General features: G+C 41.9%; 1 protein-coding gene across 1 annotated transcript in view; it reads left to right on the forward strand.

Moving 5' to 3' along the window:
• The window catches only part of HTR2A (5-hydroxytryptamine receptor 2A), a 27,945-nt gene continuing 1,990 nt past the window's right edge, over positions 1 to 25,955 (forward strand). Inside the window, exons 1-2 of the mRNA XM_085324918.1 lie at positions 1 to 467; positions 5,873 to 6,073. Of these exons, the coding sequence (XP_085181044.1) occupies positions 53 to 467; positions 5,873 to 6,073 (616 nt within the window). The 5' untranslated portion in view covers positions 1 to 52. The remainder of the gene's footprint in view (positions 468 to 5,872; positions 6,074 to 25,955) is intronic.

The following is a 25,955-nucleotide window of genomic DNA, read 5'->3' on the forward strand; positions in this document are numbered from 1 at the left end:
GGTGATAATCTCCTGTTTTTCACTATTTATCTCACCAGTTTTGGACTTAGCAATGGATATTCTTTGTGAGGAGGAGAGCTCTGTGAACCCAACTGCAAACTCCTTAATACAACTAAATCAYGAGAGAAGACTCTACAAAAATGTTAACGGACCTGCCGAGATTAATATTTCACATCTCTTTAACTTGACTGGGGACTCTGAAAACCTGACTAATCTTTCATGTGAAGCTAGCATGAGTCCACCGTGCTACTCTTCCCTGTTTCAGCTTTCAGAGAAAAACTGGCCAGCTTTGCTGACAGTGATAGTGATTGTTTTAACCATTGCTGGAAATATTCTTGTCATCATGGCTGTGTCACTGGAGAAAAAGCTACAGAATGCCACTAACTATTTTCTAATGTCACTTGCAATAGCTGATATGCTGCTGGGTTTCCTTGTCATGCCTGTGTCAATGTTAACCATACTGTACGGTGAGTATTACCTGCGTAATCTACTGCATGTACTGAGTAGCTTTAAACATTGCATGCACATGTTGTTGCTGTTATTATACCACTCTCTTGCTACAAAGATAATGTAATCACTCCATACAAGGTAAAACACATAGACCTGGTTAATAGATGTAAGAGTAAGTGGAGCACTTGAATCTTTTCTTACTTTAAATTTCTAATTACAGACATTTTAAACATTGCCCAGAACATCAGTTTACTGCTCTGATTCTGATAGAACTGTCTCAGAAAGTGTAAAAAGATTCTCTGTTCTCTCTATTCTTTCAGRTTTGTCCCTGGCTAATAATTTTCAATATTCCTAATGAGAATATAATGCCCTGACAATTACTTTGCTCTGCAAATATGAACAGAAGCACTAATGACTACCTTTAGATTCAAAGTAGGCAGCCCCTTCATTTTTTTAATGAAATAATTCAAACTTAAATCTTTCTCTTAACACCAATATTTTGTCTGCTTAGACAGCTACTTAGCAGCAAATGCTGGAATAAATATTTTGGGAATTAAARAATGCATGGGAGTTAATTTCAGTAACATTTACAACAAATGCAAAACTAAACATTAGGTATGATTGCTTAAGAGAAGTTATTTAAGAATTAACTGAATTGCAACTCACAGCTCATAGCCTTTTAGGTGATTTATAGCAGACTTTTCTTGTCATCTTCACCAAAATCAGTTGCAGCGTAGCTCATGTATTGAAAAAAGCAGCAGACTATGTGGTGCTCGACAGAAATATTAGCAGGCTGTTATCACCCCTGAACTTCGAGAAGTGGATTCTCCGGTGCCGCAAATGAATTGTTACAGTTCAAGGAGAAGACAGGCAATGTCTTGAAGAAAGCGAGGTCATCTGCGAAGACTTGTACAGCTTATAGGATCACTTCAGTACTCCAGGACTAAACCTCTGAGCATGAGCTTGTCACATTAGGGAGATTTCACCCAGGAAACTAGGAGTTTATTTCCAGATATCCCTTTCAGTATTTCTACACAAACTGCCCTCAACAGCATTTGTAAACTGCRTTTGGCATTGGTAATAGTATAACTTTGTAATTTATTTTATTAGTGATGCAATGACCTTTGGTGGGAAATACAGCACAAAACAGAGCTGTAGGAGCAAAAATCATCTGATTTGTGAGATTAGCAAAAACCCTTTCAAATCCTGGGTGATTCCCTGAGATATGCAACAGGGACTCCTGCTGGCCAGGCTCTGCCATCGAGGAAAGAGATGCCTGAAATCCACCTTACGAAAATGATTTACACATTGAGACGCAGAATTTCCTGCACGCAGCGAAGGAGGGCAGCTGCCTGAGCCTGACTGAAACTGTGCTCCTGGGTGGGAAAGGTGCATCTTGCCCCTTTGCAGTCACCAGTAYGGAAGAGCAGCTGGTCACCAAAAGCCACCAGGCAGGGGGCTTTACCTCCTTGCTCTTTTCCCACCCCTGCTTTTCCCTTTGCAAAGCACTGCTTTGCACTAGGAGAGCCCTCTGCAGGGTAACTCCCAGTGAAAAAAACAGCTGCTAACACGCGTGGAGTCGCAGAAGAGCTTTCTTAGTGTGGCACAGCACCAAGTCACTCCCAGAGTGGCTAGCGCCTGGCGCAGAGGGAAACTTCCCCTGGCACAGGAGTGTTGGGGCTGAGCCTCCCCGAGAAAGGCCAGCAAGCAGCCAGCTTCGCGTCTGCACGACCATGCCATGCTCACCGACTGTCCTCAGTGCAAGCCAGAGGCCTTCGTGCCCGCATCGCCCTGCCAAGGCACCCCTGAGGACCGTGCAATGAGGGATCCCACCGCCCACCCCACAGGCCCTCCACGTGGCATCACACTTGTTTCCTCACATTGGGAAGTGAGCGGATTTCCCCCTCTGCAAATCGCATATTCTCCCAAGCTGAGGACTCTGCTGGGACATATATTCTTACCCGGGTCCCCTGAAGGGGGATGGTGACCAGGTGAAGCCAGACTCTTTTCAGTGGTGCCCAGCAACAGGATGAGAGGCAATGGGCACAAACTGAAACACAAGAAGCTCCGTCTGAACATAAGGAAAATCTTCTTTACTGTGAGGGTGACAGAGCACTGGCAGGCTGCCTAGAGAGGTTGGGGTGTTCCTTGCAGATACTTAAAAGCCATCTGGACAGGGCCTTGGGCAACGTGCTCTAGGTGACCCTGCTTGAGCAGGGGGGGTGGACTAGATGATCTCCAGAGGTCTCTTCCAATCTCAACCATTCTGTGATTCTGCAATTCAGTTATGCTCCAAAGAGAGATAATTTCTTTGTTCTCTAAAGCCTTACCATTACTGTGGGCAATTCATGTTCAGGTGCCTCGGCCACCTCCACCATCCATGCCTGTCCCAGTTCTGCTTACCAGAACTGCAACCTGTAACCTTGGTCCAAGCAGGCTTCTCCATCCAGTCAACAGCATCAATCTCCACTGCAAGAAAAGATACCCAGCAACATTCACTCCTGCCTGCCAAGGTGGATATGTCCATGGAACAGAAYTCATGGAGAGTTCAACAACAATGTTGGTTCCCACTAGAATAATTCTTGGGTGGCCAGAGGCCTGTCACTCCCATCTTGGAGATTTTCACTACATCAGCATGAAGAATGCTGTTGGGATTGACAGATACTCTCTAATTCCCTGCTGCAGTGGAGTGGCTGCAGGAGGACCAGGCATTCCAGAGAGCTCCTGTTGAGCTATGTGCTGACCCTAGATAYGGCCACAGTTGATGTGCTTCTGTCACAGAAGGATGGTGCACAGGGCCTCCTCAGCGACCATGCACTCCTTATGAACTCTCCAGTCCTCTTTCTTTACAGCACTTCCTTAGCCCTTTGCGCAGAAGATTTTCACATACCTCTTTCTGTTAACAAGCAGCACCTCAGTCATCCTGACCAGCTTCACTTCCTTGCCTCCTCTCCTCAAAATCCTTGTGAGAGAACATCCCTTCTCATCTGTATACTACCATCTGGCTACAACAGAAGCAAAAACTTGTCTCATCCTAGGATCTCCCTACCCTCTCTTTCCCAGGGCTCTCAGTCTGAAAATGCACTGACTGAGCACACAGACACATGAGCATCACTTGCCTCTCCTTTGGATGGGGCCCCCTCACTTGAGCTCTAGGACCTCATGAGCTCCCATTGACCACAGRAAATCCTGGACCTCACAAGCCTTTCCCTGCCTACTAAATCTTTAAATTGCAGCCATGATTATGTGGAAGACTGAATTTGATGGTAACCAGACCACAACGCACGGCAACGCTGCCTCACACCACATGCCACAAACCATGCCTGAAGGCCTATCTGGAGGATGTTATCTACATACCTCCTCCATTTTATTGCACCCACAGTTGGCTCTGCTTATCCAGCTCCTCTTTCCTTGGTCTGGTAGCCTCCAAGGTAGCTTATCAGAGGAATGCTGTTTATCCCTATCCCAGCCAGGCCTAGAGCGAGGACAAGTGGTGAGAAGAACATGAAAAAAGTGTTCCCAAAGACTGCTGAGGCAAGATAACACATATGTGTTGCCAAGTGCAAAAAATACTTTATTGCTGTCAAGTAGAAAAGCTTTTCCCTTGCRTAAACTGGCCTGGCCTGAAAGGGAGAGGCTGCTGGCAAGATGTGCCCCTGAATGCCAGCCCTCAGTTAACAGCACTCCGGAGACCGGATTCCCCATTGGAAGACTGGAAAACAAGAGAAAACATATCCATAAATACTGACTGGTTGTTAGGGTCAGCTCATATTACAGCAGTCCAAGAGCATGGAGTATTAAGTCTCCCTATTACTGAGACTGGATTTAATTAGACATGGACCTAGCTGCTCTGTCTCTCCCTCTATTCCTGTTCTTGCAAATTTTGTCACACCAAATCTCCAAATGAGACAGGCGGCCTGTGAAAAACTGGCATGTTATCACAACGCCAGCTTTGGCATTGCCCCCCGCAGCACTGCCATGGGCAGCTTGGGTAACGTGCTCCAAAATAAACCACCACAACTGCAAAACTTTCTCCAGGGGAACATAGCAGCAGGCCCCTGCAGAACTAGAAGGGCCTGGGAAGGGGGGTCCTACAGGGCTCTGCTTAGCCTGTGTCTGGTCGATACCATTCTTAATAATTTGGGTAGCGTAGAGAGCTTACATAGTTTTCCAAAAGCACCAGGCTGGGAGATCAGGGGGACAGGAACAGCTTTGCCTACAGTGATCTGGAGCCCTGAGGAGAAAGTCTGAAATGAACTAAAGAAATTCAGTGAGGATAAATGCAAAGACACCCACATAGGAAGAAGAAACCAAGCTACTACAGGGGAGATTTGTCTAAGCTGCAGGAATACTGAACAAGATCTGGGGGGAAAAATGGATCATAAAGTAAGTATGTGTCAATAGTATGATGTTTTTATACAAAAGGCTGTCATCATTTCAGGATGTATAAGGGCATTCCTTGTAGGACCTGTGAACCAATCTTTCATTCCACTTAGCACTCAGAAAGCCTTTGCAAAAGTACCAGTTTCAATTTCGTTCACTCCATGATAACCAATGCGTAGATAAATTAAAGAGATTTCAGGGCAGAGAAAGAAGAAGCGCAGAAGTTCTAAAAACACTGTCTGTAAGCAAAGGGTAAAAAAAATTGACTTTGTTTAGTCTAGAAAATAAAAAAAAAAAAAGGTAAAATATGATAGCCTTCCTCCAACAGCTTCCAGGAGGGATGGTAACCAATTATTCTTCATGACCAGTGRAAAGAGTAAGCAGAAAAAAAAATACTAATTTGCAGCAAGTAAGATTTAGATTGGGTATTGGTAAACATTAATGTATTTACTTTGGATTATTATTTCTGGAGAAGCCTATCTGTGTTCACTGATGGTATAAGGAGTAACCTCCTTATTAAAGTGTGAGGTCGGTGTCTAATGATAGGTGACATAAATATTACTTGAATGTAACAAAATATATTTCTTTGGTGTTCCTTAGCTGCCACTAAATCTGAAGTTTCTGCYTCAGACATTTGAAAGTTTTGCATATCAGGAGGCGTTAATAAGTAATTACATGGAAAAAAGATAAAAGTGAGAACTGTCATGTTTACACTGACAAAATTGCTCATCTTTTCTTAACTTTACTGCCAGAAATGGTTAATTATGGCATCAAACATTATTCATGTATTTTTTTTAAAAAAGCWTCTAGCCTGTAGGCTAGGAAAAAAGCAGAGATATCCCCAAAAGATGAAGATTTAGAGGGGTACAAGCAAATGAAAAAAAATAGAAGGGTGTCTCAAAATAGAAAGTGTCAGGCAATTTCTTTCAAAGGCATCACTTATTACAAACTCTTCCTAGAAGGACAGGTGCTATAGGACAAATGTAGCCAGACATGAATATGTCACATTTTTAGCTGATACCAACTTTCTCTTTTGCAGGATATACATGGCCTCTACCTACCAAGCTCTGTGCTGTTTGGATTTACTTGGACGTGCTTTTCTCCACTGCGTCCATTATGCATCTCTGTGCCATCTCGCTGGATCGCTATATTGCCATTCGAAACCCCATCCATCACAGCCGCTATAACTCAAGAACCAAGGCTTTCGCAAAAATAATTGCTGTGTGGACCATATCAGTCGGTAAGTGAGGCAATATTTCAGCATATAATTGCAGATTTCTAGCTTTTGAGAGGATTTGACACATATTGCAGCCTAAAACTGTGTTCTCAGCTGGCAATATTTTGCTTGCCACAGTCTAAAAAATGCTGCAATGTAGTAATTATGCAATAGAAATCAACAGTGCCAATGGGATTTGGAGCAGAACTGAGYAGCACTGTCGCAGAAAGAATATACATCAGTACTGGAATGACTGTGTTCAAGTTTGTTTTAAAGATGTGTTTATTTCCCATATTGATTATCCATCGTTACCTTAATATGGGAAAAGAAAAAACGATTGGAACTGGGAAAAGATTTCCCTGTTTTATTTAAGTCGGTAATTCCTGGCTTCTCATGAAGGTAATTTGCGYAAAGATGCCTCTTCCATCAGATCTTTCCTGCCTTTCTTGGTGCACAGCGGGAGCTATTTAGGATGCGCTAGATACTCTACAGATATCATGAACGAGAGAAGCTCCCCCGCAGGACAGTCAGAGCTGCAGCCTGACACAGGTGTCCTGAATCACTCACTAGATGCATCTCTCCTTGCATTGGCTCCAAGTGTCACTTGGTAGCAGCATCTTTGGCCCAGAGATGTTTTATTGCATAGGAAGTGGAAAAAGTTTAGTGTCTGATACCATCAGCCTGTGCTCGTAGTCCCAAGGCAATGAGTCTCAGGGACACCAAAGGCACGGTCCTCTCCTGGCTCACCTGCTTTTGTACAGCCCCCAAGTATTCGCTCACTAATTTAGAGGCAAGAGAAGTTCACTCTCTTGCCCTGAAAGAGACGACTGTTGCCAGTGATTAAAGGTAATTAGCTGTTTCCCTGTTTAATATAAATTATTGTGAGCAGTAACTGTAGCCTGTTATCATTCTTTTGCGGGGAAGGGAAGAAGATGAAGCCTAATGCTGCCGCCTGTCTGTCCCTTTGAATTCTTCCTCGGCCCCCAACTTGATCCTGGCCTGGAGTCTGAGAAAAAGCAGCCCGAGATGTTAAGGCTTAAAATAGCTGTATCTTCTGCGGTACAGAAAGAGATGGCGAGAGCTGTCTCTCAAGGCGAGGACAGTTCTGCCCATCCCGTTGCGGAGAACCGGCTGCGCTCAAGAGCGTTAACGTGTGACTCTGGGGCGCGCTCGGCTGAGCAGATGTTGAGGTCTAACCCAGGCCAGACAAATGGCACCCTAAAAATACCTCATCCTCTATCAGTTATAAACAAAGCCTAGAACCTCTTGCTCGGTTGGAGATGTCTTCATTTAGATGAGATGAATCACACCTTGTATTTCTACAGTCCCATTTTTCACTGATCCAGTAAAAAACATATTACTTGCTCTGTCTAGTTTTTCCTGTCTAGGATCTCTCTAACTGCAAACATTTTCAGTGTATTCTCCTTACAACAAAAAAGTCAAGCATTCATTAACCTGGTACTTACTGTGTTTGTCTGTACATGTGTGTGGTGCCTGTAGTTAGTGCATGTGAGATTACTGTATTTTTTAACCATTAATAAAATTCAAAGAAAGGTCAGAATCACCATTCCAGAACCAMACCAGTGGTCCATGCAGCTCAGCATGTTCCCTCAGACAGTGGCTCACTACCAGAGTATCTAAATTATCTCACTACTAAAATGCATCCAGAAGAGATCATTTCTTAAGGCCCATTAGAACATGGTGCAAGTCCAGAAACAGGAGGGTTTAGTTCCTTGTTTTCCTGATATTTAATTTAAAAAGTTAGGAATGTTCTTTGCAAGAATAATAAATATGAAATAGCCACCATAAAAACATCTTTTATGCTCTCTAGAGACTTTTCTTCCACCAGTGACCAGTCAAGCTGCAGACATTATTTGTTATTACAGTGCCAAGTGATAGCAACATGGTCCCTATTCATATAATTCTGAAAAACACAACTCCTCATCTTATGGGAAAGCACTCAGCTGTGGCATGAGTGAAGAAGACAGAGTCCTACTTTATTGTGGTTGGATAAGGACAAACGTAAGATAAAGATGGATATTAGGAAAACAGATGGGCTGAAAGGATAAAATCCACCTCATATACATATTATATGTCATCAAAACCGCAAGTATGTTAGATAATACAAATGAATCCAGGCAAGTCCACTGAGCTGTGTGGGGAAGGAAGTGGTGCTGATCTGGTTTGCAAGCGGCGTGGAAGCAAAGGGCATGGAGAGACGAGCTGAAGGAGGAAGTGTCGATTCCCAGCCTAGCAACTGTGTCACAGATGATCTCTGGCAAATGTGACGGGCTTTGGAAGAAAGACAGGGAAGCAAATGCACAAGAAGCTACAAAAGTTGCTGAGCTGCCCGTTGCCCAGCTCGACTGAGTTTGCACCATGGCTTACTGCTATATTAAAGGAATAAAGAAAAATGCCAGTAGCATAAGGAATCTTGATGGTCCCAGACCTCCCATGTGACTTAGTGCCAATCAGTTATCAGGCTTGTCCTCCTCATCTGCCACGATCTGACCACAGCATAGGAAGCMGTTTCTGAAGAACAAGGTGCTTTATATACCATTTACTAATAGGAAAATTTTTTCTGAACAAAGTGGTGCTTTATCTATCATTTACTAATCTCCAGGCTCTCAGTGCTACTTATAGTAGCAGGGCTATATATTATTTAACTCTTTGCATTTTCACATAGCTACAGCTACCACAGGCAGAGCCACTGTCAGGCACAACATCCTCTCTGCAGCGTGCACAGTGCGGTTGCCATCTCACTGGGAAATTCTGAGATGCAGGAGTTTCTCAAAGTTTTGCCCTCCTGTCTCATGTCAAATATCCTTCGGCTCCACCTTGCCGATGCAATTTGCAGCTGAGCTGGCACCCTGGTTCCTCCTGCGAACTTCCATGATGTACGTGACGAAAAGTGAAAGAGTGAGAGAAAGAAATGAAAGGCATCATGTTCCCCTGCACAGAGGCTCACTTCACCTGGGGAAGAAAAAAAAAGGAGAAGAGGGGGAAATCTGTCCATCAGAACAGCTCTGACAGCTCCCTCACTCTCAAAATCCTTAGTGTATCCTTTTTCATAGTCTCCTTCAGTCATTGCTTTTACAAGGCTGAGAGTCTCCATCTACTTAGTCTCTTARTGTGGAAGGATCCAATGCCCAAGTGGTCTTTGCACCCTCCTCTGTATCTTTTGCAGYACTTTTACATCCTCTTTGAGACATAGGTGGCCAGACTCCAGTATTTAAGATGCAGCTACACTACAAACTTATGCAGTGTCACAGTTTTCTCTGTTTTGTTATCAATTCCTACCTTCATAAATCCTACCATTCTGTTTGTCTGCTGTCTTTGATCATCCCTGAACTGACATGTTTAGCTCAGTGACTCCAACTCTCCTTCCTAGGAGATAACAGGTAATCTGGCACACATAAACAGGACCATTCTCCYCCACACCAGAAGTAGGTACAACATTTTGCTTCTCAGCACTGAATTTTGCCTGCTCCTTTATTGACCATTAGCTGAGGTTTATCAGGACCTTCTACAATTCTCTGTGGTCAGCAGCTGCCTGCTGTCAGCAAATTTACTTACCTCACTTCCACGGTCTATGCAGTTAATGAATGGACTGAACAGCACTGATCTAACACAGATGGCTGTTGGATGCTACTATCCATAAACCTCATTGTGAAGCAAACCATTTAGTCCTACTCTTTGTCTTCTAACACAATCCTTTTCTACAAAAGCATCTTCTTCTTGTGCCATTAGAGCCTAATCCTTTAATAACCTTTGATCAAATAGTGTTGTCAGAGCTTTCGGGAAGTCCAGGAACATTGCATCAACTGGATCATCCTTATCCCCTTGCTCACTGACTCCTCCAAGGAATTCCAGTTGATCTGTGGGGCATGGCTTGCTTTCCCTGCAGAAGTTCTCCTGATGCCTCCCAGTCTACCAATGCCTCTTTCATTATGACTTCWACTAACTTACTTAGGTAATAATGCTTTATTCACTAATTTTTTATTCATTGCATTTTTAAATTTTTATTTTATTCGCTATTTTTTAGTTTTACTTTTATTCACTAATTCACAATTTTATTAAGTGAATTTAATCCAAAGCCCATTCAATCAGTGATCTTCCTTCCATTGGGTTCAGTGACGTGGGAAATACTTCAAACACAAATAACATACAAAAGGACAGACAATTTCACTTATGTGACTTCTGAAATCTTGACTTTTTTAGTAAGAAAAAATATATTAATGTTTATTTTTGCATTTAACTGCTACATTTATCCAGGAGCCCTTCTTTCACTACCATGTAATGCCACAGGCAATGGGTTTGAAACAGATTCTAATTACTGTAACAGATTCTAATCGTGTCTTTAATTCTTAAATCATCCAGTACCCACAGTGGCTAGATAATTAGATTATTTGTAGCTGTTGAAAGCAAAACCCATTAAACGCTGAAAATTATTTCATTTGTTTTAAAGCACAGAGGTCATTACTGAGAACAGGTGCAAAAAAACCTAAACATTTTCCCTCCCTAGGAAAATTAGAGCTGAATTTATTCAATAGCATTTAGCCAGAATCTATAGAATTGTAAATAAAGCCTCAGCTGAAAAATACAAGTAAAGCACCTTTGAGTTCTAAGTAGGCCTAATAAATATATTGCTCTGTAAGAAGCCAAAAATGTAACATTCTCTCCTTCAAAAATCCTCAAAAAAGCTACATTAAAGAGTTAAAGTCATGAATGTTAAGCCCTTACATATATCGTTCCTCAGCCCTTATATCTCTCTATTCCTCTTAATGGTCTAAGTCACGGGAAGTTTGATGAAGCCCAAATCCTCTTAGCTCAGTTTTCTCTTCTCTTATCATTTCTCGCTCAGCCTACACATCTGTTCATTGCCTTCAGGCAGTCTCTGCTCTCTCCAGTCACTAACTTGGATTTATTCAGTACTTTTCATGCAGAAGAAAGTCCAAAGTGGAGCTGGATGAAGCTAGTGTAATATCTCCCACAACATCGCTCTCCATAATTTTGCCTTTGCTTTGGAAGCTTCAAAAATACAGCTACTGCACATGTGAAGCAGCATCCTCCGAAGTGCAGAGTGAAAATGTTACCTGATGGTGTATGAAACAAGCCCAGTGCAGCTTATCCCTCTGATAATTTGCAAAGCTTTATGCTGACACAGAAGCTTACATTTTCTTCTCACRCCACCTGCAGAACAGCTTCTACTGACTGTCAGAAGGGCCAGGGATGCAGTGGAGATGTGGCAAGTACAACTACCACGCTCTCGGGATTGTGGTTTGCCGACAGCTTGGCCTCCTTTGGCTCAGCAGCCACTGAGTTCTGTCCAGGACAGCCTTCGCTTGAAATTCCTTTTACTGTTCTCAAAAGTCATTAATAACCAAGAGACTGAATGTTGGGATTCACCACTTCCTCCACTTCTTCCATACAGCTTACTTTATCTTGCCAATTCATTCAAGTCTAATGAAGGAAGAGTTTGGCATAGGAAAAGACCACTTATAAAATGGAATATATTGCCAAAATACATAAAATGGCAAATAATTACACATAATGCTGTTCTCTCATAGCAAGGACGTGAAAGCACACACTTAAACTCAGAGATACTAGAGCTAATCTTCAAATTTCTGCTACAATACACACAATACAATCATTGCCTTTGCTTCCATTTCTTCTAAATTTTGGAAACTTGGCTTTACAGTCTTAGCRCTGTTCATCATTTCCTTAGTCAACGTTTCTATTTTTTTTTTTTTACCTACTCATGAAAGCATCTCCTGGAGAGTAAGCACATTAATTGGTCTTTTCAGTTGGAGGATCTCAAGAGCAAACAGTGTATTTTTTGTGTTTGAACAATCCCCCGGGACATGCTCCATATGTGGGTGCAGATGCCACCATAAAAATAAAATGCCATAGATATTGTCAAAAATTGTAACATAATATACAGAGAAAATTGCACTAACTATAATGAATGGTCACAACACAAAATTTCATAAGCACAGTATTAGAGTTTCATCACCATCTCATGGAACCAGGATCTTTGTTATTGTATTATTTTATAGACAAACAATCTATGAGGTGCCATAGTTATGGCAGTAGAGAGTTCCCTTCCTTACTAATGATCCACCAGAAATGACAACTAATTAGTTAGCAAGCACTTCATTTGCAAGCTATCTGAGAGAAGTTAACATTACTAAATGCTGTGATGCAAATTTCTGAGTTGGTCTGTAAATATATTCTGGTTATGAGATAGTAGCTAACATGGTTCTAAGACAGAGACATAAATACCACAATTACTTTGCTTACTGATGTAAATTATTCCCTCATTTCCCATACATCAGAATCCTCTGCTTGATTTGTTCTTCCCAGAAGAGCAAACACATCTCATCCGCTAGATCAACAACTTACCACAGATATCTCCCTCTCACAACGATGCAGGTTAAAAAAGCTTACATTTTGAAGTGTTAAATGTTTTTTTCAGTATCTAGCAAGGAGGTGCTACTGACCATTGGGTCAGTGGCTTTTCTTTTTGAAAAAATGCTTAAAGGAGTGATAATGACTGAATCACTTTCTAAATTCTTTAAATTTGGAAACAGAGAAATCATAAAAACCCACAGGGCCAAATTTCCAGACCGGACACAGTAAGGGATMCAATATTCACCAAGAAATTACTTAAGCATCTCCAATTAGAGCAGCTGCGATTTCTGCATAGCAGAGCCACATGCAATATAAATTAACAGAGAAGAAATGCACAAGGCATCATGTTGAGATTTATAAATTCTGTCATCTGTACACCGTAATTGCACTGAATCATTTTATAAATTAAAAATTGTCCTGTTAAAGTAGCACTGTAGTGCATAAAGAAATAATTTCAAGAACAAAGAAAATTTAAGTCATTTTAAAATTGTATAGAGCATTTTCACATCTTTTTATATATTTTAAAGAATTAMATTTTATTAAAGCCAGGTTCTACATTTTCTAACATTAAAAAAGAGAAATATATCAGARCACTTCTGCTTTTAAATGAAATGATTAATTTAGCCCAATTAACATGAACACTGCAAGCAATCAAACATTCAGGCTGTGATTTCCTTTCCCCATGCATTTCCTGGCCGATGTTATTGGCACCATTTCTACGCTGAACACACCCCAGCCAGCAAAAGTCATCGGTTTTGTCAGAGCCAAGGCAATATATTACCTACAACAAATTTAGAAATGCTTGTCAGCTAATTTTTACTAAGTCACTGATGGAAACTAACTTGTCAAATCGCTATAACTTCCTAAAAGCAGGTTGAGAGGCATCATGATAAAGGCTCTAGTTTCCAACTGATGGAAGTGGGAGCTGCATATTTCATAGTATTCAGYCCAGAGTTTATGCTGCAAGGAAATGACACCCACTAGGAAGTTTTGTTCCCTTTTTGCAGAAAGTAACTCTCATTATGATTTTTTATTTGATCTGAGCTTTGAAATGTCAAATTGACAGCTACTGCCAGGATCATAGGCTGAGCTGAGCTTTGAATTTGAAAAAAAGGGCAATTCAGTCAATGTGAAGGGCATTATCTATCCATTAGGTAGGCAGTGAAGTATGAAGTTCTGCATCCTGAGCCTCTACGTACAGACCAGTACAGGTCAATAATCTGCTTCACTACCTGATTTTCYTTCCAAATTTTACACTGCAGTGCAACATCTGCCCAAATAACTGCCCAGCCGTTGGTGCAATCTTCTTGCATAACTAATAAAAAGTGGACCTTTGGTTAATCAGCAGCATCCTGAAGCAACCACAGAAGAAGGCAAGAAGGGAAGGGAGAGCAATCTGGATTAACATGGGACACAGACACAGCAGCGCAGTCAAAAACCTGGGCCATGAGGGGAAGATGCAGGTCCTAAGGAAGTAATGGGCAATAAAAACATATCTTAGCCTGAGGTYTAGAAAGTCCAGAAGAATTACGGGGTTGCTTGTGTGCATCCATCAGTGTCAGTGCCAAATCATAACTAAGAAAATTGAATATGAAACAACATATGTGATAGTTATTTTCAGTCTCCTGTTAAACTGCAGGACTATACAGTGAGATCAAAGAGTACTGCTGGAGAAATTTCAGACAGATATCAATGGAAATTTCTATTCAGTTCAGTGGAGGATTAAGCCAGAGTTAAGTAAATTATCAGCATTTAACAAATCATACAAAATAATAATATAAATCCCGTAATGTAAAAACTGGGAGGGCAGAGTATCTTGTCATTTAAACTGCTCCAGTTTAATCCAGGAGCTGATGTGTTAGTTGCTTATGATCGTGAAATATCTAAGAACTATCCACAATTTGTAGCTTATTGCTACTATTTTAAGAAGCAATATTGTGTACTTGGCATATATAACACGTAAGTCAGACCTGAGGAGCCTTCAGGAGCTTCATAGCTAAAAAGGCAGATGTATAACATGTGATCTGGGAAGATCCAGATATAAATGTATCATATTTCTTTCTCTGTGAAGCACAGTTATACCCAAATCTATTCTCCCAGGAGCCTGAACAGTGCACGTTGCAGGAAGCCACCTGACATGGAAGACAAAAGGGTCATTTGCTAAAGCAAGAGAAATACTACAAACAGCTAGAGTTATCCCACTTACATGTTCTTTTCCTTTTGAAATTGCAACATATTTTACCTAATCCTGTGATTACTAAAAATTTGTAACTTCCTTCAAGTAGAAATTAAACCAGTACTGTGAGGAACTTAAAAACACCGGTGCAATTTAAATAACATTAACTGAGTACACAGCAATAAAAGAGGATATTTGACTTGCTCACCTGCATTTTGCTGAGCAAAGAAGTAGCATTTTTTTCCATCAAGAAGCTTTCAGTAAGATTAAGTAGCACCTTTTCCCTCTATGGAGAGCTGGGTTGGAGACCTACAGCCCCTCTTGAAAATCTTCAAACTATTCAGGTCTTTATCTTAGGGTCAGTCACTTCTGCTCGTTTCTAAACATCACGGATGAAGCAGTTACATAGCCATCATTATCCTACATCCCCTGGAAGAAAATATTAACTCCTTCCTGACTCCTGGATGGCAGGATGGCTATCATCTCAGCTAATGCGGACTTCAGGTCTTCTCAGCCAGCCTCCCGCAAAACAAGCTGGTTCCTTGCCCTCCTGTTCATGCTTATCCGGAGACCTCATTACTCTTTATTTTTTCCAGACTCAGGGATAATGACAGGTCACAATCTCCTCAAAGATCAGACTGCAAGTAAATTGCTATTGTAAGAAATATTGCAAATAAATTACGGGGTGGTAACAATAATTACATTATTGTTATATTAGAAACATCTCCATGCYTGATGTTAGTAGGGAAAACCCTAGTGATGATTTCAGATCACCRAAACACAGCTCATACCTCAGTTATTCAGATGAATTGGCAATCTTTTTTCAGCACGTATGTGTGCATGTGCCCATGTGAATGAAATCAGTGCTTATTCTCAGCCCTACTTCTTTTTAACATGACATCTTACGGTATCCACATGCCTCTGAGCCAAATAGATGTAGAGCTCCCACACTGTTTTATTCCTCTTTATAATTCACACTCTCAGTTTTAAAATGACAAGGCTTTCAACACTGTCTCCCATAACATCCTCCTAGGCAAGCTCAGGAAGTGTGGGTTAGATGAGTGGACAGTGAGGTGGATTGAGAAGTGGCTGAAAGGCAGAGCTCAGAGGGTCRTCATCAGTGGYGTGGAGTCTAGTTGGAGGCCTGTGGCTAGTGGTGTCCCCCAGGGCTCAGTACTGGGTCCCATCCTGTTYAACTTCTTCATCAATGACCTGGATGAGGGGACAGAGTGCCTCCTCAGCAAGTTTGCTGATGATACCAAGCTGGGAGGAGTGGCTGACACACCTGAGGGCTGTGCTGCCCTTCAGAGAGACCTGGACAGGGTGGAGAGCTGGGTGGAGAGAAACCTCCTGAGGTCCAACAAGGGCAAGTGCAGAGTCCTGCACCTAGGGAGGAATAACTCTAGGCAGCAGTACAAGCTGGGGGCTGACCYTGTGRAGAGCAGCTCTGCMGAGAAGGACCTGGGAGTGCTGGTGGATGACAAGTTGACCCTGAGCCAGCAATGTGCCCKTRTGGCCAGGAAGGCCAATGGTCTCCTGGGATGCTTTAGGAAGAGTGTTGCCAGCAGGTCAAGGGAGGTGATCTTGCTACTGTGTCCAGTTCTGGGCTCCCCAGCACAAGAGAGACATGGAGCTACTGGAGAGAGTCCAGCATAGGGCTACRSAGATGATCAGAGGGCTGGAGCATCTGCCCTATGAGGAACAGCAGCAAGAGTTGGGCCTGTTTAGCCTGGAGAAAAGAAGACTGAGAGGGGATCTTATCAATGTGTGTAAGTATCTGAAGAGAGGGTGTCAAGGGGATGTGGACAAACTCTTCAGTAGTGCCATGCRACAGGACAAGAGGCAATGGGCAGAAATYRAAACACAGGAAGTTCCACCTRAATATAAGGAAAAAAATCTTTACCGTGAGRGTGACRGAGCACTGGCATAGGTTGTCCYGAGAGGTTGTGKAGTCTCCTTCTCTGGAGATTTTCCAAACCCACCTMGATTCAMCCCTGTCTAACATGCTCTAGGTGACCTTGCTTGAGCAGGGAGGTTGGACTAGATGATCTCTAGAGGTCCCTTCCAACCTCAACCATTCTGATATTCTGTGATTCCGTGATGTACCTGAGCTCACAAGCAGTTCTTCCTTCTTCAGTCACATTACAGTGAGAAAGTAGCAGGGCTAGATGGCTTGACCAAGTGGTAATGAGAAGCAGAGCCTGTTGCCAGACACAAATCTAACTGAGCTCAGCTCCCAGTGGCAGAATATTTTTACTAGATGACAGTTATCTGGTGGTGTATATAAAGCGGCTTTTGCCCTTTTCTCTGAAGGCCCTTGCCCTCTTTGATACTAGATGGCCATGCATTCTCAGGGCCATCTGAGAGCCAGGGGCCTGAGAACAGGCTAGGGAAAAGGAGATGTCATTTCACCTCACATGCGACACAGTAAGTAATGTGGTGCCAAAACAGTAGTGAATCACTCCCCTAAACATTTATTTTCACTGGTATGCGTCCCTCTGCAGATGAGCTAAGTTGTTACCTGGGGAACATAGGGATGGTGCTTTCTTGAGTGAAAAAGTCAGCTCTACATGCCATCACTGCACAGATTTTGCTGGAGATCAAGTTGAGCAGGTTCCTCTTGATCAGTGAAGAAGAAAAGAATTTTCAGACTTTCACTAATATTGGCTCTRGAGAACCTGAGCGTCCTGGAGATAAAACAGCTCTGCTCTGCCTTCTAGTGGAAAAGCAAAGCCCAGATATCTTCTTGCCTCCCTCTTCTTCCTTGTACATGRACTTACAGTGACTTTATTTGTAAAGTAAGCTGCACAAGGCAAAGAGATTTATTTTTTATCTAAAAATTGACATAGYCATCAAGTCTAGGGCTGGGGGTTTTCAACATCTTTCTTCAGCCTGAACATCACTAAAATATTCAGAATCAGACTGTGAAATCTAGCCATGGACAGTTAAATCCATAGAATCCATGGGAAATCTGTGGAAGAATCCAGGCATATGCACTGTGTTATTCTACAGTCAAATTATGTACAAATCATTTGGTAGTTCAGTACTTCTTATTTATTTGGGAAAGGTTCTGTGCCTCAGCAAATATAAATGTAAACAAGTAAACAAGCAGCTGGAATTCAAGTACACATCACCTAAAAAGTAAATCACTGCACAAATTGATGAGGTTTTTCACTTCTCTGAGGTTCTGCTGATCAAGGAGACGATGCTGTTTCAATTTACTGGCCCTAGAGGTGTCCAGTCCTAGAAGTCATCAGTGTGCTAATCCAAGGAGAATACATTTTACTCTACAAAGACTGAGGCATTGCAGAGTTTCATTTAAAATGTGGCTACTTCCAGGCAAGCGCCAAGGCAGGAATTACCCGGGAATAACCTTAAACACATCAAGAAATAACTGAAAAATTTTAGTATTCAAATGAGATACTGAGGCTAATCTTCAGAAGTGCCTCTGACTGCCTCCCTGCTTATGAATGACCAGACCGGGCAGCACAGTTTTCTTCAGCAATTTCTCTCCTCTTGGAGGCCTCTCTTCTGTTCACTGCAGTCTGCAGGAGGCAAGGGCAGCCCACGTAGGCAAAYCTGTGGTAGCATTAAACTAACAAGCTTTGGCTTGTTAGCAAGAACCTGTATTTCAACTTGTTAAATTGAAACCACAGGGGTCCATTCACCATTGCTCCCAGGGCTTCTGCAGACACAAATGCCATAAACTGAAATCCCCAGTGCCTAAATCCTTTCTCAAAACTAATTTCTTTAAGATATTTATAAATCTTACTTTCTTATTCTATAGCTATTTGATCACTATAGACTTCTATATGCATGTATTAGTCTCCCTGGTGACTAGAAAATCATACTGCGCAGAGTATGACCACTTCTTTTGATTTGAGATAGCCATGAGAAGCCAATAAGCACCCTGGCAGAAGCGTTTGCCCAAATAAAAGATAACATCACTAGAAGAAGAATACAATGACTGTCCTAGTGGAGAGACTCCACGGTAATTGCTATGCAAACGCTGGTGTCTTAGACACTCAGAAGGACTAGGGAAGGCAACAAGGTAATAAGAACCACCAGGCATGTAGGACATAGAAATGCTGCAACCAAGTCCTATGGAAGAGCTAAGAAAGAGCATCTGAAGTGTGGATAAGCAGGAACAGTACTTAAACCTGTGAACAGGAAAACTGTCTCCTGCTGCTTGATTCTTGCTGCAGCTACGTGAACAGGAGTGAACCCACATTTTGTGAGAGAATAGGRTTATACCAAAGAAGGAACTGAGTCCATTAGCAGTTTCTTGTCATAACTCAGCCAACTCCAGAGCTCTGGATTTCTAACCAGTTGGGTTCAAAAGGGGTAACTGTCCTCCCTGTAATGCCCCTCTAATTCTTATTTATTTCTATTTAAATTACTATCACAGTCCTACATATTAACTTGTACAGAGAGATTTCTGCACTTGAATGAAAAAGGCTTCAGGGCTGAGRATATAAATGACAAATATATCAGGAAGCCACTGAGACTTTTCTGATTTTGTTTTTCTAAAGTGAAATAAACTATTTAGAGCATTATATTATTACAAACRCTCATTTGCAATAATCTCACATACAAAGAACTGAAATTATCTCCTACTAGACTAAATAACATGCTTTCTGAAAAACTTTCTGAGCTGCCAAAAGTGAAGCCATTTCAAAATTTATATAATTCATATATTCTATACATAATCCAGGTAGCATTTGGGACTCCTATATGAAGTTAAGTGTAAAGCAATTTTGCTTCTCAGTAGTATTGAATAGAACATGTGTGACCAAATAAAATGTTCCAAGGTAAAGCTACAGAAAGCAAGCTGTGTRTGGGCCTTTGAATAAAAAAATAAACTTGGCATATAGAGAATAATAAGGAAAATGTCTGGACCCGCTCTGATTCCAGTCCTGAGAGGATGGCAGTTTGGGGATACACGAAAGAGATGCTCAGCAGCACTGTGGCTCACTAGCTCTCAAGTGTGAAGATTTGTGAAAGCAATCTCCTCACCTACYCCTACCCCTGCCCAAACCTGTACCTGCCACTGCACAGCCCACTAAGGAACAGGGTCATGATCGTCTGATACGCAAGTTGAAATTCTAGCCCTGGACTTTGGGGACACTGGCCACACTGACTGGAAAACACGCAAGTATTTTAACTTTCATGCTGACTAGATGGAGCCCCAGATRGTGATTCCCAAACCAGCTAGAGCTTTTCAACTTCCCTCTCCCCAGGTAGGAAATTTCTGTTTCTGCACTGTCACCCATCAGCAAACTGCACAAATGCCACTATTAGCTTGGGAAAGCTGCTGTAAACRGGGCAAGACAGTGTGTTTGAGAGCCCTGAAGTGGGCCTTGGCTATCTGCGGGGGAGACACTTTGTGTTAYGTAGAAATAAAGTATTACTACAACCAATATTAAATGTGCCTGGCACTATTTTGGCAACATTAAGATTATAATAAGGAATTGAGAGTTCTCCCATGACTAGAGATGAGTCAGATGGGAACTATCACTTTCAGGTGCATGCAAAAATCAGCAAAAGTGTTTCCAGGTCTGACAAWAAAATTTCACACCTTTTGTCAACGCCCCATGTCAGGCAGAAACGGGAAGTCAGACTGAGCAGCTCTTCCACGGCTGCCTTAAGGGAAAGCTCACAAGTAGCTGATGCTATTCTCCTGCTGCTGATGTAAGGCCCAGACACCTTTGCAGGCCTGGCATCAGAGGAGGACAGGACCCCTGTGCCACCAGAAGCGGCTCGCTGTAGTCTGTGTTCTCAGAGCAAGCAGGCACATCCACACTACACAGCTCTTGGTGTGAGGTCTCCTCCAGGCCCTATGGGGAGCAGCCATGGTAGCTCATGGAAATAAAAATTATTTTGTGCATTTTTTCAAGTTTAAAATATAGAAAATAATGTGAGGGCTCTGTTGCAGCAAAATATTTTTTTTTTTTTTTTTTGTGACATGACACTGAGGTTATGTGTTGTATGCCTTGGGATGTAGCATGTGAATATACACAGCTGGGCATCTGAGGGTGCAAAGCCTGCGAGAAATGTGTTGGAGGACTGAGTAAATAGAGGGAGCTTACTCTGGAGCAAACTATCAAGAACAAAACCCTGGTTTTGTTTCAGAGGAAACTAAGTATTTCAGAAGGGACCTGATATTCACACCATGTGGACAATCAGACAACCGGGGAGCAAAGTGGGGATTTAATTGTTTGATAGATGCACAAAAAGAGAACATTTTCCAAGCACAAAAAGGTCTTTGATAGAACAGTTTTTCTAAAGAAACTTTTCAATTTTTCAAGAAGATGAGTGTTTTGTTTTTTTGTTTTTTTGTTAAAAAACAATCCTTTCAGCAGTGTCTGGTGTCACAGTACATCTCCATGCGTTTGCCGATGATCTGGCCCATAACCTGAAAATGCCTAAATCCGTGAGACTACTAAAATTTGAGTTGAGGAGGTTTTTCCTTTTTCATGTGAAGGAGAGAAAAGGTGCTGAATTTTGTTGAGAAACTGTAATGATGTTTTTATAAGGTATTTCCTATCCCTTGGATATTCATTAAGATAAATAGTAGATCTCCTTTGTATTCATCAAATCAATTTGAACTGCTGTATCTAAGGTGAAAGCACATGATTTACTGGTTCTGATTGAAGCGGATTTCATGTAAGGAACCTTGACTTTATCATTTTACTTCCTTCTTCTTCTCTTGATCCCAAGCAGCCCAAATTTGTCAGTCTTCAGGGCATACTGTAAATTCTGGCTTTGATTCATCAATAGCCTCAGCAGCTCAAGGCAGCCACAAACCTAGTTTACCTGTCCAGTTAAAATGGTTTTATGGCTTCTGTGTATCCCTGAAGATTTGCAAGCCAGCAATGCATACCATTAAATCAACCTTTGTAAGTTTTACCAGGCCTTCATATGAAAGAAACACATGAAAGATGCTATTGCTTTAGTTCTGAACTCTGGGGCTTTAAAGAGCACTCTGTCATTCTGAAACTGTGCCCATATGGTTGAGGCTTAATGCAGGATTTATCACTGATCTTTATTGTCTGGGTTCTGTTTCATGGTTTATTAGAAATGCTCAGAGTTTGAACAGCCACCTGTGTATAAATCAAGCTGTATAAATAAATCACTGTATACCAGAGGAACATAATATTTAGAGTTTGTCTGGGAGGGAAAATGTTGTGATAGAAGCGTTAAGTGTCAACTGGAAATGCAGAGGCTAATGCACCTTCAGTGCTTGACTGCATGCTCCWATTTTGTGCTGAGTGCTTCCCTGTGCCTCAGCTTCATTTGCCTTGGAAGCCAAACTGTAAAAAAATCACAAGATTTTTTCCAGAGTCACCCTGAKCTTGTGAAAGGCAGGGAAGCAGTGTGGAATAGCTATTCTGCTCTAGCCCTTCCAGACTGTCTCCCTCAAATCTAGTATTTGCACATAATCCATTTCTCAAATACCTACTCATCCCTATCTGGTATTAGTTAGTAAGCCTTTCATGTGAAGCTGTTTTTTTTGGCATGGGAATGCACAGGCACATTCTGGGTCTTCTTAGACAGCCACAGTCACCAAGAGTAGGGAACTGGAAAGAAAGGACAGCATAAACATCACAAAATTATTTATTGGCATTATCAAGGAGAAATAGATCAGTCTGCTTCTATCTTTAATGAACGAATTCAGTCAGTTGCTAYGATATATGATAAAGGCTAATAGCTGACCCATGCCAACCATTGGGTCATTGCCAAGCTGTGATGCATGCAGTTCAGCTTCATGTGGGTTGTTCTTGAAGAACAYTCAATTAACATGGAATCTGGTTACCCAATTTAGACTCAATCCATATTGCAYTGAAATTAATAGGAACATTTCCATTGATCTGASTGGACTTTGGCTCAAGTAAAACTGCAGCACTTGTATGCTGCAATCTATACTGWCAGCTGTGTTTTTCTGAAGACAAAGTAATAATGTTGCTCTAAAAGTTACTTGGCTTCTTAATTATACTTGGATGTATCTTAGCACTRACAAAACCTTTGTCATTAAGCTGCCTGAGCAAAATATGGTACCTGGAGAATTTAAGAATATTTATACCCTGTGTTAGGCCMAAGCATGACCCAGTCATGAAGCATGAATGCACCTCAAGTTCACCTTGTGCAAATCCACATGCAGGCCAGGACTTCARGTGAGGCTAAGGAGTGGTCTGAGAAAAGGTCTGAGCCTATGCTAGCTTTTAGTGCAAACTGATGCACACAGCTAAAGTGCAGTGTAGATGGGCAATAAACCCAGCCTRTCCATCACTACATCCTACATCTGGTATTGCAGTGACTGTGTGGGATAAGCACTGTGTGCAGACCCATTAGTCAGATCCTGAAATGCAGTCTAAACTCACACCCTTAAAGAGTATGGGGATTTTCAGCAAAGCCACACCTATCCTACRGCAGCTTGGCTGGATGCTGAGGACAGGCTGGGGTGCCCACAGGGCTCTAGCCCACTYTGAGCCCTTTGGCCTCAGTGTTTGGTATCCTTGGTCAGTAGGAGGATGCTCGCTGCTATRGCCCACAAGAGTGCAGAGCTCAGTTTTGGGCTCTACCATCACTCGTTTCTTTGAAGCCTTAATGTGTGGTACTTTAGGRAAGTACCATGCAGCCTATCTGCTCACTCAGGCTCTTCCTCTGCAAGATGCCAGGATGAGTAAAAGAGGTCTTTTTTTTTTTAACATAACCTTTGTCAACTCTGCTATTTTAAATATGACTTTAATATTTTTAATATGAGACTAAATGCATGCTGCATCAGCATGCATTTTTCATGTATCAGTGAATGTATGAACACAGCTTAGATTTTAAATTTTTGCTGTGTCTAGAGTATGAGTTTGACCTTACCTAAATCTGAGTAACATGTGGGTGACTTTCTTGGCCATGTGTAATGCCTCTTAAAAATCCCATCAGAAYAGTGGATTTGGGCTTCACATGGAAGCTATTTTGTTTCAGTTTAAACATGATTGATTGCCTTTGAGTTTGGTCTCTGTTTCCTCAATGGGATTTGCCATCCTCATACYACAAGAAGTCAGAAACCACCTGTTGACGAGGGACAAATTGTCTTCCTTTGTGGGGAGGAAATAAGTTTACTCTCAGTAGAGACTTGGGCTGGAAGTTAATTCACACCACGCAGGAACACCACAGTATCATTTGGGGGATCTTCTACACAAGCTCAACTGGGACATACACAAAACACAGGTAACAACTGCCAGTGTTCTCTGTTATCAAACTGTTTTATCTCTGGTATTTTCAAGCTGTATACAGGCCAGTTAACTGAGGCTGTAGAGATAGTATATCTTGTTGCCTTGAACGGTCATTCAGAAAAACGTGTATGACTACCAGTGACTGCTACAGCTCTTCTGTGAACAGTGCTTTCACAGTTATTAAAGGAATCACAAGGAGATGTGAAAACTCTGGTTGCATACTGAAGCTCATTTCCACTCAGTCACTCTTAAAAAACAGAAATCTGGATTTAAGATGTCAGTTCTCCAGAAGCTGCCAACAACAAAACAAAACAGATGGAGAATTGCTGCCCCTGTGTTTGGTGAGGAACTCTAACTGACTTTGGCCTTTTCCTTGAAAAAGTTTGCAATTATTGCTAAAATGTTCCTCTTTCCAGTGCTACTGATTCTCCTTCCATGAACCCTAGTGCAGCTGAACCGTAAGGTCTGCAGTAATGAAAGGCATCTTTACACTGTCAATACCATTGTTTATTTTATCTATGCAGCTCACACTAGGTCCTTGAATTAAGGAAAAAAAAATAACCCTGGTGTTATCTATATGGGGCAGAACTGCACGGGAAACTTGTGGTATTGTTCTGACTCGTAGTGTATTTTCATATAGCTGAAGCCTAATGCTGGGAGGTACTGGGCACCTTCAGTACTCTTCCACTCACCCACAAAACAAAACGAAATTCCAAGAGTTCACAGTTGCCTGTAAGTGTTCAGCACCTTCTGTCATCTCAATCACTCAGCCTTGGCTGAGCAACGCAGCTCTTGCAGTTGAYGTCACCCCCTGCGCCATCAGTCAGATGACTTGGAGCCTGGAGTTGCTGGAGCTCTGTTAGCTTGACCCAGGAACTGCCACACAGCATGATTTTGCACCTCACACATTGGCTTTTCATATCCTAAGTTCATATATTTAGGCTTGTGCAGCCTTGGAACAGAAATAGAAAGAGCAATACCACAGGCTATCCATCAGCTTCTGCCCCGGGCAGATAAGAACGGCACTTTTGTAATTGGCCCAAGGCATTACAATGACTCAATTCAAAGCTGTGAAGATAAAATAAACTATAGTGTTGTTAGAAAAATAAAGAGCCTTGAAAAAGCTCCAGAAGCACCATAAGAATGGAACATTTGAAAAGAATTTATTATTATTATTATTATTATTATTATTATTATTATTATTATTATTATTGATTTGTACCATGTCTGGAATGTAGAGCCCCTTTCTAGGACTGGAGTGCTGTTATGCTAGGCACTGCACACACATACAGAGTGAGCCTGTGCTTAAAGCACAGGAGTGGGAAGATGGGAAAGGAGGTAAGATAGAGGGCAAGTGCCATGAAAGTGCTGACATTGAGAGGATGAGTTTCAGAGCTCATGCTCTAACCAAGGATTTTTTGGGCACATAGGAGACAGGGCAGTGCAGAACATTATGAGAAATTCTCACATTATGAGAAATTCTTCTCTAGGTCCTTTTTTCTTCTTCAAAAGCCAAACACAGCATCCAGGATTTCTGTTCAAAGATGCAAAGGGGAGTGAGGCTCCCAGATTACTCTAACTTTCTACCACAGGRGCCAGGTTCCTAGCTGCTTTCACCCAAATAGAGCTGCAGGATTGCTCCCCGGTTCACAACTCCACTTTCATTGTCTTCACAGTACATCATTTTGGTGTCTGAATATTGCCTCTCTTGGAAAGCTAGCATCCATTTGGGGGAGGAGAGGAGARAATTATTTTTAAAAAGACACCAACAACCAAATAGCAGTTGTTCGGTTTTGCTCAGATGCTGAAAGCATTTGCAGGAGTCCCTGAAGAAATGACTGAGTGGGCTTGAATCAGGTGGAGCAGTCCAGGGTGAATACACTTTATCACCTCRCCTGCTGCACATTACCATGCAAGAACGTAATACACACACCAAGGGAAGATAAAGTCTGCAGTGCTGCTGTGCCTTTGGAGTTGTGCATTGATAGGGCACTGTAAAGGGACATTCACAGTCCTGGAGGGTGAACTAAGTCTCAGGCTGTTTCTGGCCCCATCTTTTCCCTGACTGTTGCCATGGAAAGTTTTT

Source organism: Rhea americana, unplaced genomic scaffold, assembly GCF_003343005.1.
Source record: "Rhea americana isolate MKP2758 unplaced genomic scaffold, rheAme1 scaffold_95, whole genome shotgun sequence".
NCBI lineage: Eukaryota > Metazoa > Chordata > Aves > Rheiformes > Rheidae > Rhea > Rhea americana.